The 14,120-nt window shown below is 36.3% G+C and overlaps 1 protein-coding gene across 13 annotated transcripts in view; it reads left to right on the forward strand.

The window, feature by feature from the left end:
• Positions 1-14,120, forward strand: part of LOC128896068 (collagen alpha chain CG42342) — a 235,581-nt gene that overhangs the window by 189,763 nt on the left and 31,698 nt on the right. For 12 of the 13 annotated variants that reach the window (XM_054159264.1, XM_054159235.1, XM_054159226.1 and 9 more), the window contains 3 exons: positions 223-402; positions 1,869-1,974; positions 9,073-9,161. In XM_054159264.1, the coding sequence (XP_054015239.1) occupies positions 223-402; positions 1,869-1,974; positions 9,073-9,161 (375 nt within the window). The remainder of the gene's footprint in view (positions 1-222; positions 403-1,868; positions 1,975-9,072; positions 9,162-14,120) is intronic. The other variant, XM_054159307.1, reaches the window with a different exon arrangement.

Consider the following 14,120-nt stretch of genomic DNA (forward strand, 5'->3'; position numbering starts at 1 on the left):
CTCTCTCTCTCTCTCTCTCTCTCTCTCTCTCTCTCTCTCTCTCTCTCCCCTTTATTCTTCTGTCTGCCTCTGTTCGTAATCACCATCGACGAGTTTTCTCCGTTGCTCCTTTTCCATTTCCCTCCGTCTGTGGCACAAACCGACGAGCACCGAGAGACACTCTTGTCGAGGGCTCTCGCCGGAAGAAAGCGGTAACGACGTAACGCTCTTGGAACGTAACAGGGAGAGCCAGGAGAACCTGGGCCGCCGGGGCCACCGGGCCCCCCAGGACCCGAAGGGCTTCCTGGACACGAAGGCAGGCAAGGAGTTCCAGGCGACGCCGGCCCGTCAGGCGAAAAAGGACCACCAGGACCGATCGGACCGATTGGTCCGCCTGGAACGCCAGGGCTTCAGGGTGCCAAGGTAAATTGTCGCTCAACTTTTACACCGAACGTTCAACAGTCGTAATCGTCGGTGACAATTTAATGCATTGATCGCTTGGTCATCCATGTATACGTGACAGGGCTTTTCGCTAATTGATTCTGAACAGCGAAGTTTGTTTGGCGAAGTCGTAAAAATAAGTACAACTTTAAATTGAATAAAAATAAGTTTCAGCTGTGTAGATACGAAATGTTAGCCTCATATTTTTCACGAGTATTAGTCTGGCAATTAACGTATTAGAGGATTTAAATTTGTCCTAGAGTGACTCGTGTGTCCATCTATAAGGAAATTTTTAAAAATAATCCCTCGGTAGCTTATATGCAGTGGCATTGTTAAAACGTATATATTCACGTAATTAACAAAAATATTTTCCTAATGATAAAGATGCATATAAATAGAATCTAAAAAGAAATGTCAGGATCTGCATTTATTTCCTCGGAATTAATTCCCAAAGAAGATTATGATCTTCATCTTATGTTCATGTTTGCGATGAAATTTGTACTTATGGTTCGTTACAACCATAGTCAAAACAAGTAAGAAAAAAATTGCACAGCTCAGTTGAAACAGTGTGAATTTTAATAACGTAAATCAAACAATATACGCGTTCAATGTATAATAATAATAATAATAATCATGCGACATTCAATAAAGAATGAACCTTGATCTATACGGACCACGAACAAAGCTAAAGATTAACTTAACTAGATGAATACAATTCAAGCTCGAGTATTATTTGCATAAAATATTCGAGAAATAACTATTTAAATGATTAAATAGTTATGATGTCATTATTTGACTGGATGTTGTTCTGAAATAATTCTGCGTTAATTTATTTGAACGACTAAATGATTCTCTATCACAAAAAGTAATTGTTTATTGAAGTTTTTAAGGTTTAAAATTCTAAATTATGCAGAATATTTGAATAAAGTAAAATAAAATGATTTGAAAATAACTCGCTCAATTTGGACATAAAATAAACTTACTCCTCAAAAGTTACTTTCAAGATAAATAAACTACCAGTGATCGAAATTACTCGCTACCTTAAATTGTTATTTTATATTATCAATCCAAATAAAATTTATCCAAGCCTGTTGCAAACTGACCTAACGACAATCAATTTTGGTCACAAATAAAATATCATCGAACTCCTTCGACCTCTTGTAAAATTCACAAATTGACGGTACCCTCGTAATTCTGTTGAGATCTGACGTCTCACTTGCTGGTTATTGCGTTAAATTAATTGGTGGATGTAGCTTAGCTATGTTATAGAAATTCGCGATGGTATAACAGAGCAGTTCGAAGTTTACGAACCGTTCTCGAATCCTCCGAAAGTTCTTCCATCGTAAACAACGAGGTCGGATAACCCGACTTGTCCTACTTTATCAGGGCCATTGTTAGCGTCGTTCCAAAGCTACGACATTCATTAATCGAAATTACATTATTCGCAGGGTGACAGGGGCGATAAAGGCGACCGTGGTTTAACGACGTCCATATCCGGCGAACCGTTTGCAACTGGAGTATTCGAAGGACCTCCTGGTCCTCCAGGACCACCTGGTAAGCATATAGGCGGTACAATTTTAATTCTCTCGAGACTGATAGCCGTGAGCATAATATATTCAAGCAGCTCAGGTTGACGGCTGCTCGAGACTGTATGAATTTATGATTTCCGACTCTCAGACGAAGAAAACTTTTAAGATTATTACCAGACTGCGGATGCTTATGCATTTATGGCAATTCCAAATATTTCAGTATAAATAACGATGTAAAAAAAAAATGCAAAAAAAAATATAAACAATAATAATATATGTGTTATACCGTGTAGAAATTGAAACATACTATTCTTCTCTGTACCTTTGATAATATGAATTTGCGTAAACAGTCGCAGTCTATTAATTATCCAGACGTAAAAATACTTTAGGCTTGAACTTCGGAGTATTAACTGCGTTATTAGTTATCAGTGGCAGGTGGAATTCTATTTGTTTATCCTTTTGAGACACATCTGTGTATACGTAGAAATAATTTAATTGAGTACGATAGTAAACATTCATACTTGTGCAATATTTAACATTTTCAATGAACGTGAGAAATCTATGATCAAATAAAATTTATTTTGTGAGAACACTAACATTTGCTTCATCTTTAGTTGTACAGGAATTAAAACGAGATTTATCATAAAGCAAGTTCTTTTTTTCTTATAAAAGAGTTGCATCATTTTAGAATATTCTTTTGTATCATTTGTTAGGTGAGCATTTATGCATATCTATTTATATATTTATATATATATGTTTACATATATGCATAAATGTATACTTGACAAATGACATAAAAGAATATATATATTAAAATGGTGAAACTTTTTCCGTATATATAACAATCATAATATAATATCTCAATAAGTAGACCATAAAAAATCGTGAAATGTATATAGTAGGTTCTATTTTTTCAAATATTGGCGACTACTATTATACAATGCTGAACACTTTTAATTTATAATATAAAAGTATACCTATGTTTTCGATTTAGTATCATTAAACTGCTGATATTCATGCATTTATGATAAATGTGGATTAATGCAATGATATATACAAATGCATAAATACGTTGAATGTAAAAAATATAATGCTCGTAACAATATTTAGACGACAAAATATCCTTTAATTTACATTTCTGTTCTTCATTTATGTATATAAAGACATGAATTTGCATAAATATCTGCAGTCTATCATACAAGGAAACACTGTCTTGTCGGTGATACCATCGGTTCCTCCGGATCCTATCTGTATTTTCCAGGCAAACATGTTTGTGTTTGCAACAGCTTGGGAAATACTCGTGTGTACACACTTAAACTGGACGTACTGTAGATTCTAAATATACATACAATTACGGAGAGAACTGCAGGTATTGACTTCTCCTTATGAATGTTTGCTTTTTACGCTCAAGTCAAGTTATCAATAACAGTGAGGTGGTCTCAGATGGCTGATAACTAATGATGCAGCGGATTACGTGTTGATAATATTCGAGCAATTCGATATTAAAATGTTTAATAGAAAGTATCAAGGATTATTAAAAATTTCTGGTGCCCAGTTGGTATCAATTATCGATACAAACATTTTTGAAAAATTACTCAAAGAGATATTTTAAATCACTGGCTGGTATTAAACTTGGTGGTACTTTAGAATAAATATCCATAAGTTTCGGGTCAATAATTAAAAAAGTACAGCATATGCATTACAAACGTATCAGAAGTACAAGATAAGGTCTAATCAATATAAGGTAAAGAGCGCAAGCAAACAAATACAGCCACTAATTATTACAAAATCTAATCTTTGTAAATAATTATCAATTATAATATTAAAGCAAATTCTTCGAAATATTTTCGTAACGTAGTAAAAGTTTAAACAATTTTTTATCCAGTCAATAAGTCTTTAAAACCTTCCCCAAATATTCTATCTTCACCAGTATACGTACAACCCAGTAGTAACCGTTTAAATGTTAGCACAATTTAAACGACATCGAATCTGCCCCGCGATACGCCGAGAAATCGATCGTACGATCCGTATCACTCGAACCTTGGTGATAAATTGCGTGTGAAATTGCAAGTGTAATTGCAGCGATTTACATTCGCGTCAACCACGTACGCAAAACGTTGCAGTAAAAGTTGCAAACTAATTCGGAAGGGAAACGGTGGTACGGACTGTAAATCACTCGTTTTCCGCGCTTTCTTGCGGTCATTTGTCCGCATTTGTATGCGTAGAAAGCATTAGACCGCACAGCAAAGCGATTTACGATCGGCTACGCGCACAAACACACTGGAGGCGCTGCCTTAGGTCGATTCATCGTCCAACTTCTATTTTGTTTGCTTTCAACGAGAACCACACGTTGATGTATACAAATTCTCGAAATTGCGATAGGAATTTCAATAGAACTTTAGACATAATTGTTATTAACCATTTGCAAGCGGATATGTCTTCATAGCAAGATTCTAGCAAAATTTATTAGCGATTATACGGTATAAACTCACGTGTGAATAAATTTATCGAAATTGCTTGTTTTATTGAAGTTGTTGAAAAATGTGGTATGTATGTATACTTAAATATGGTCGGGTTATAGTTAGATGTAGTAAGATTTCTTTAAAGCAAGCCAACACAGAAGTCTGACGTGTATGTCATCGAATCACTGTAGAGAGATTTAGTTCATGTGTGAAGGAGTTTGATTTTACAATGCGATGTTCCTAATTAGTGAGGTCTCTAAAGATGTTTCTAAAGAGCTTAAAATAAACCTCTATATTTTCTCTGTATAACACAATAGCCTGATGTAAGTAACCTTAAATCACTGTAGAGAAACTTAGTTAAACTTAGTTCATCTTTAAAGGAGTTTAATTTTACAAAACGTTGTTAGACACAATTCTAAATAGTGAGGTCTCTAATGGGCATTAAAATAAACCTCTATATTTTCTCTGCACAACACAGTAGCCTGATGTAAGTAACATCAAATCACTGTAGAGAAACTTAGTTCATCTGTGAAGGAATTTGATTTTACAAGACAATGTTAGACACAATCCTAAATAGTGAGGTCCTAAAGACCATCAAAATAAATCTCAACACCTTGTCTTGACAACACAATAGCCTCGTATAAATAACATTAAACCACTGTAGAGAGTTTTAGTTTATCTATGAAGAGATTAAGTCTTATAAGATGATGTTAGATAAGATTCTATCTAATGAGGTCTCTAAGAAGCACAAAAATAGACTTCAACATCTTCTTCTACCAGCACGATCGCCTGATGTAAATATCATTGCACCACCGTGGGCTGTTTTGGAGAACAAATTCCCTCTTGCAACATCTGTAAAGCAATTGGAAGACGTTCTGATAGATGAACGAGTTAGCATTCCACTGGGAACTATTCAACAGATGCACGAATCTATTCCAAGAAGCATAGATTCATTTAATAAAAGCATTTAACAAAACAATGTAGCATACTTCACAGATGCGAACACCTGTGAAGTACGCTATATATGTCTACATTTTATGAGATGATTGAATAACGTCCAATGTCATCAGCAATAGACGAGTCGCCGTGAGCGGTCGCTGCAGGCAACATTTTGGAATCTGGGGTCGACTATAGCAACAGAATTAATGGAGGCCACAGACATGACGATTTATCGTACGATGAGTCGACAACGCGGTGCAACGATAAGTGAAACAACTTGTCTGTTTTCCCATAAACGTAACGGTCTGTTGTTCGACAAATGTTGAGTAAAAGTGATGCACTTTATCATGGTAAGAGTTATTTAGGTCTCGACGTGCTTGTTTCGGTGCTGAAATCACTCAGAGAATCTTTAGAACGAATAGCAAGACATATATGGTAAAACAAAACCGCTGGGGATTCCTATTTTTTTTTCATAGGATTTCTATAATACTTTCACATCGCATATTGGTTTTCAAAAACAATCCTAAGAAGACTTCTACCGGTATAAATTTCGACGTAACTTCGGCGGAGACTTTGTATTAAACTTACGTGTTAAAAAGTAAAACTTTGAAGACGAGGATATGTATTGTAGATGAGGTTGTTGGTAACGTGTGGTCTAAGTATAAACAATCTTCTAAGGAGGCTATTTTTCCGAATAAGTACTTTAAAACGGTACCGATCGTGTATTCGATGTGTCAGCACTAATTGTAAGTGTGATAAAATAAATTTGTAAGAGTATTGTCGAGGACATACTTATTTTCATTATTTTTAATTATACCTTTTTGAAAAATTTCTGAGTAAACTGTCAACTATGTATAATTAAAAATAAACCGATTAAGGTCGTGTTTGGACTTATTTTCACCGTGGAAATCTCGTCAATTTATCGCTAATACTCTCACGAAAACGCGAATATAAATATCTAAGTTTTTTTTGTAACAGTTCGCTTATGCTGAATAAGTAATAACACTGTTAGCGATGACGCTGTTACTCTTACGGGAATAATAATTAACCAGGAGTTACTGTATTTTCCTTTTAAAAACTTATGGAATCTGTTGGCAATGACAAACAAATAACCATTGCAAAATATCAGCCTCTTGACTCAATTAATTTTTAAGATGCTACATTTTAATACATTGAAAGCTTTGAACAAATTTAATTAGGTTTTATAATTACTTGGTAATTGTGTGTTTGCTTGCACTACTTATTTCATAACGATATATTTACAATAATTATATACCTAAAGTATATACATATATGCATGAAATTGTACATATACAATAATATATTTACAATACTCTCGATGCCTGTACATTATTCTACATTTTTAATATCGACCAAGTTGTACATCATAAAGGTACCAAGTTAAAAAATGATGCCAGGTATCTGAAAATAAGATTATTTATTGAGATACTGATTGCTACTATTAAGTACTCCGACATTGAATTGCTCGAATACAATGAATATGTAACAGAAACGAATAAGTAAATTATACGATTGAAATAATTTACTTATATTCTATATTATTAATTACTTATAAATTATTAAAATAATTCACAATTGCAATCCAAATTAAAAATCAATGGAGGATACAAATGAGGTGAATTTGGGAAGAGGTAGGATAGCAAGGTTTGGATAAAATAATAGTATCATTTGGTGCCTAAGATGCGCTAGGTTGATCTGCATACTAATTTGCTTTACTTTTTAACTGTTAATTCTGACGGGATTCATAAAAATAAATTGTTTAAATGTATAATACATGTATTAAATTTAAATATTATATACAGTATTAAATACTGTATAAGGTAATGTAGGATCTAGCGTTTTCAAATAGATGGATCACCATGTCAAAGCAACCACTTTTCTCATTCGACGTCAGGCGTTTTGATAACATTGAAATAGGATGCAAATCACGTGAAATAGAGTAACTTCGCAACGTACTCTCGCTGGTTTTGAATTTGTTCAATAAGTGTACAATGATCCGAGTTTGCGGGTGTTGCTTGTTTCTATGAATTCTGCATCCATAAATGAGTGTTTACTTTCGAAAGTATAAATATTGGTATTAAATTCGCTATAAATTATTATTATCGTTATTATTAGTATTCGTAATAAATTGATATCACTATAAGTATTAGTATTAAATAAAAAGACGTATTAAATACGTTTTTATTTTCATGAAGAACGATCTAATTTTTTACGATAAATTTACTATTACGCTAGAAAATTGTTTTTACACTGACATGGTTATATGTAAATTATTATTTTGCCAATTTCAAATTAAGGGTACAGTTCGAAAAATTAAGGAAATATAATTGAATTCTTCAATGCGGTTTTTAAACTAAAATTACGTAATTCTAGATTGAAAAGATATATTAAAATCGTTTGTGTGTTAGTCACTGACCCAAACTTTGAAACTTTTAAAAGTTCTATGATAATAATTACATTCATTATTATCACTGACACCATGCTTAAAAGTTCAATTAATCTTCTTAAAAGCTTAAACTCTCCCTCCTTGATTTCACGTAGCCTCGGTCATTGTTCAATTTCATAAAAATACCTGGCATCCAGTTCGAAAAGTATTCGATTTGGTGTAAAATGATCCAAGTATATTTCAAATACTATACTTATTAAAAAATTAAATGTAATATTCCATGCGATAAATATAAATCTAACATTTTTTGACGATAATTCAAAAATTTTCACAAGTTAAAAGACTATTGTTGGGAAAATTTTTTTCAAACGTTTCGTAATTAAGTGAGCAATAGTTTTATCACTGTCACCTATAAATTATTCAATCGATACAAATTAAATAATTTCAACATACAATAGTCGGAAGGGCAATGTTCGAAGATGGACAACCATTTTTTAGATAGGTAACCAATGACAAATTTGTACGGATTAATCGAATTTTTACTGTATATTTTGTTTTACGTAAACAAATACATCATTTCCAGTTTATTAAATAAACTGAGATAAAATAATAGATCAACCATTATTCCATTTTATTTATCAAAACGGTGTGTCTGCTTACATAAAACAAAATATAAAATGAAAATTCGATTAATTTTCACAAATTTGTCATTGGTTACCTACAAATTATAATAAGTTATAAATCAAGCATATATAGAATAATTATTTACAATTCAATATATATTTTAATTAAAACCAAAGTATGAAAGCAATGAACAATGCTATTCCGCGATAAATATCTCACTTCGTACAAAAATGTAACGGGTGTCGTACACGCGGTTCGTCCCAAAAGTTTCCAAACATTAATTAAAACTCACTCCGTACGTTAGTAATTATAAATTTAAATTTATATTACTCGAAATACATTTCTCACGACGAAATACAATTTTTACTGCGGTCGTATAGCTTCAGAAAACACCGCTGAAAATTTTTTTTTAGGCAGACCGTGTACGCTTAAGAGGCGCGCAGCGGAAGCTGCCGTTACGAAGTCGTAACCTTATTTTCGAACATCGTTCCACGGGAATAATAGCTGTCCCTTTGGATCAGTATATCATTTTGAAACGAGTGAAACGAATTTTCCCAAGAACGCGAAATTTCCGTTGGAACGATTACGTGTGTTCCGGTCGTTGCGCGTAATTTAAGGTGAGAGCGTGAGTGCGTGTGCGAGCGAACGAGCGCCATGTTTTATTTTATGCACGTGATGTACACGCACGCAGGGCCCAAGGGCGAGAACGGGGAGCTGGGTCTGACGGGACCACCCGGGCCGCCGGGAGAGAAGGGTGCCCGGGGAAAGCAAGGGAAGAGGGTAAGCTTCAGCGAGGTCCTCCGGCGAACGACCACCGACCAAATCGACCGTACAAAAACCATTCCCTACCTAACAACCGCCCATAGAATCGACCAACTTTCCATCGATGCTCAGAAAGAAAAAAAAAAAATCATCCTGGTCTATCTCGCGGTATCCTCCCCACTCTGTCCCTCTTCAGCTCACGTTCGTGAACCATCCCGACACCTACGAACGTCCTATCGAGTTTAAGCTCCTCTGTGTGATATGTAATGCACGACAGTAACGTTTTTGAAAGCTTTTCTCGGGCAAGGAGACGCATGCACCTGGCTGAGCATCCATATATTTCTTGGTTTTCTTGAGCAACGCGACGAATTCTTTGAACGTTGTCGAGTTCCCTTCGAACCGCTTAAGCGTTTGAGTGCCAGGGGACATTTTACCAAACTGTGTCGATCTGTGCCACGCGGCAACGGTAGCATTCCCGCGTTCCTGAAAGGTGATGATCAGTTTCGTCGAGAACGTTGTACCGAGCACTCCTGTAATTATAGTTTCTTAAAGTATTTCTATTTTGTTTGAATGTGTGATTAATATACATATTGTACAATAATATATACAATTTATACATATACCTATATATGTATACTCTTTAAAACTAAATAATATGTATATTATATTATATATAAAATTAAGTAATGATAATATAAATTATTATAATTAAATACATATACGTAATACTGTATAATATACATATTGTTTTGTTTTACGTTTAACATAATACAGTTGTTGTATCGTTAACGAAAAGTAATTTTAATGTTGATTTTTCCGGTTATTTTGATTACGGATTGTTTATTTAAAATTATTTACTACAACATGTGTTTAATATAACAGAAAGTGACTCACCGGGGGTATGCTTCGGTATAACTGATTTATCAATAATGAAACCTGATCAGCGCGATTGCGTCGCGTGGCATAAAACAGCTAATCAACCGCTTCTCCTCTGCCCCCACTCCTCAACTTCGTTTAACGTTCGATGAACCTCGACACGATTTGATCCCTTTAATTTTCTCTCGACTCGAATCCCATTTTGTTTACTTGCACGATCAAAGTGTTCCAGAGCTTTCCTCCCTATTCTGTTCAGACTTTTGCCCCGTGTTCGATAAGAAACGAAAGACAATTTGATCTCCTTAGAATTTCCTTAACCGTTGAAGCTGAGAATCGTTACGAAGTTCGAGATCGAAATCCCCCCAAGATGCACTCTGGTCTCATGCTACACTCTGGTACCTCGATGATACGAGCGTTACTCAGACCTCGAAACCGTTTGCGTGGAAATCACGAGACACACATGCATGATTCAATCACGTGAGCATGCGAGCATGCGACACGCATGGTCACCTGCTTCTTTTCATTTAGCTAAGTAGAACAAGTAGCCGTTAAATTGCATTGTCGTTGCGACGATGATCGATGGGGAATGTTCCTGACATGTTCAAGACAGATACCATCTAGAAGAGTGGAAACCCGCGATTATAGCGAGGTTATCCCGCGAGGAATACACAAAGGGTATAGTAGGAAATAATACTTTTCCAGACACCAATAGTCAGGTGGTTCAATTTGTTCACGAGCTATTAGCATATGCAAAGGCAACTGACCCACAACTTCCTCGCAAGTACTCAATCCATTTCCAATTCCTACATATACAGTCCTCAAATGTGTATAACAGGCCCAGGAAATCCACCTCTTTCTTCCTTTTCTCTCTCCTTCATTCACACTCTCTACATTTTGGGACAGCTATGACCTATCCTGACCTCTCAAACAGAGCCTGCTAGGTAATCTTATTGATAAGTCCAATATCAGGGCCAAAAGTATATCGTTTTCCTTCTCTTCTTTTCATCCTTTTTACATTCTCTGACTGCTGTTCTTTATATCAAGCTTTCGACTGATTTCTGAATGTACCAGATTGTAAGACAAGGCCTGCTATATATGGGGGTCCATTAGGCCCAAAAGTAAATCCACTCTCTTCCATTTCTCACCTCTTCCTTCTATCTTCTCCGACTGTCATACGTATATAGAATTTTCAATTGACCTCTCAATGTCCCAGATTGCAAGTCTAGTAGGTAACCTCATCGATGGCCCCATAAGCAGACCCAATAAGAAATCCATTTCCTTCTTTTTCTCTTCTCTTTCTGTTACCTTTTTCGAGTGCTATACCTATAAAGGGCTTTCGACTAATCTCTCCATGTCCTAAGTTACAAGACAAAGCCTGCTAGGTAAGGGTCCATTATCAGGCCCAAAAGTAAATTCGCGCTCTATCCTCCACCCTATCTTTCTTCTACCTTCTCCTACTGCCATACCTATATGGCTGATCCTGAATAAAACAAACAAATGACTTTATTAAATTGATGATATTTTTTTTCAATTATTATCAGATATCTTTCATGTGTTTTTTATTTATAATAAAAAAGATAAATCTGTTTAGTGGTATAGTTTCATAAAAAATATGTACGTATGTCCGTTTCACAAGAATCAACAAGGACAAAAATGTCTACTTTTTTTAAGAATCAGTTATATAGAATATTCAATTATCCTCTCAGAGCCTCAGGGTCTGAAACAGGGCCCACACTAAGTAGCCTTATTAATGGCCACTGTCATACTCAAGAGTACATCCATTTTCTTCCTATTTCCTCCTCTCTACCGTCCCCCCCCCCCGCTCTCTCTCTCTACAGACCGCCACAAATATTGCAATTAAACTCGTGATCCTCCGTGGATGACCTGTCTTGTCACCGAAACGAACATTCTCCATAATCCCGGCATCGTCGTTTCGAAACTGATTCGTAACGTACATGGAACAAATACCGCGAAAACGACGAATCGTCCGGTGATAAGAAAAACGTTGGTGGCAGCAAATAACACGTACGCGATTCAACACTCGACGCCTCATCCGGTACATATTTACTCCTCGAGACACCGCTTTTGTGTCGCAGTGATACAGTCGCGCGATTATTAAGGTGTTCCTCGCCCAACAGGCGAGAAATAATTCACTTCTGGCGGATACGGTCGCATTACACACCTGCGCACTGAACATTCGTAACCATGCCTGGGCGACTGGCTGAAAAATAGGGTGGCGTCTGGAAAGCTTTTTCGAAGACGGAGATCTTTCGAATGGTTACGTATTGGGAACACGTATATCGAACTATGAGCCTACTCAATTTTATTACAAACTTTTAACCTCCTTGATCGTTATGGTCGTTGGCGTGGAGCCACTGCGTCTGGACTGAGCAAAGAGGTGCCGACGAATTAGATGAAATCAGAACAAGAAGGAAATTCTTTAACTCTACGGTGCGCATTCATTCATAAATGGATTACATTGTTAAATTTATTTAGGGTCATTCGTAAGTCACTTCCGTTTTATAACGATTTTCTTCCAAATACATTATTAGATAAGATATCTCAATCAATTATGTAATCTTCATTATTAGCACTAAACTTACCAATGTTTCATTTGTATCTATTCCAACTGTGGTTAGACAAATCACTAACCTGACACTTTTTTCAATTGAACGCAAACATATTTCACATGATACTAAATTCAATGATGCATGTAATAATTGTATATAATTTATATATTGTATATAAGAATTGTATACAAAAGTTTGAAAAGAGTCATTCGACCGGTCGCTGTAGGTTTCGTGATAATTATCACTTGCTCTCCTGTAGCAGGTAAATTAAAAATTGCCACTTGTAGGTTTCCTGAAAGCATTATTATTTGTTACCTGCACCGGAAGTTATTTATGAATCAACCCGATAGTATTATTTCTCATTTACAATTTCAAAGTATAAAGTGCGCACTAGCGTGTACATGTATCAACTATAAACAATCTACGCAACACGAAATTAAAAATTTCTACATTATGCCTTGCACTTTTCCCGTAACATAAAACAAATCGTCCACTGTAGAGTTAAACTTATAGATTTGCTCTCATTTTTTCTGCTGCTTCAAATTTGAACACAATATTTCTTAGCCTATACTTCTACATTTTATCGACCAGTCCAGCTTCTCTCCTCACATAATTATATTTCTAAAATTTAGTTAGTCCTCTCAGGTGATACACAAACATTCGACGAAATCGTACGATTCGTCTTCAAGAAAAATCTGCCCGAACGCCACCTTACTTTTGCATTCCGCGGCCCGAACGTGTCTTTTACGTTAAGGTCTAACCGTAAGTATATCCGCAGATCTGACGAAACGATCGGTTCTCGGGGGCATTTGCAAACAGGTATAATCGAAGTAACACTACCCCGTCGTTGTTTCACGAACGGACCGACGCCATTTAACTCGTTAATTAAGTCGTCCGTTCCGCGGCCGGGGAGTCCCCCGGTTAAAGTGTAAATAGTTCGACTCTGGCAAATAAAGCAAAATCGGGACCGCTGGCTCCACGATCCCTGACGCCCGACAAGACCCTCTGAGAACCACGAGGGATTTCGCACGAAAGGTGTCCTCGTGTCGACACCGAGGAGAGAAATTCCGTCGACTCTGTAAGTTTCTCGGGTGGTCCGTATCCGAAGGACAAAAGTGCCAGAAAGAAGCGCGCGACGCTTCCGGTATCGCGCCGGACCTCGCGTTCCTTGAGGATTCGTTCGAATCTCCTCGGGTATTGCAAGTCCTCGACGGGATTCACCTGTCGAGGGTTTTTTTTTTCTTCACTTGCGTAGTTTGCAACTGTCAACTGTCTAGTAAGTTTGCAGCGCCCTTGTATAATGCCTCTATTTAGTTCCTATGTTGCAGAGTTGGAGTAATTCGGCTAACCGTGTCTGTTGTCCGTTCTTTTTATAACGATTTTGCGTGACTACGGTCGCGAGCGAGTGAACAAGAAAAATTGGGAGAGAGCGCGGAGAGGGTTGGAGTGAGAGTGAGAAGGATGGGGAGAGAGAGAGATTGATTGCTTACCTTAGTCGGTAGTATTTAGCGTAGTGTGCGTAGCTTGTGTA

This window comes from Hylaeus anthracinus, unplaced genomic scaffold (genome assembly GCF_026225885.1).
Source record: "Hylaeus anthracinus isolate JK02 unplaced genomic scaffold, UHH_iyHylAnth1.0_haploid 0, whole genome shotgun sequence".
In the NCBI taxonomy this organism is placed as follows: Eukaryota; Metazoa; Arthropoda; class Insecta; order Hymenoptera; family Colletidae; genus Hylaeus; species Hylaeus anthracinus.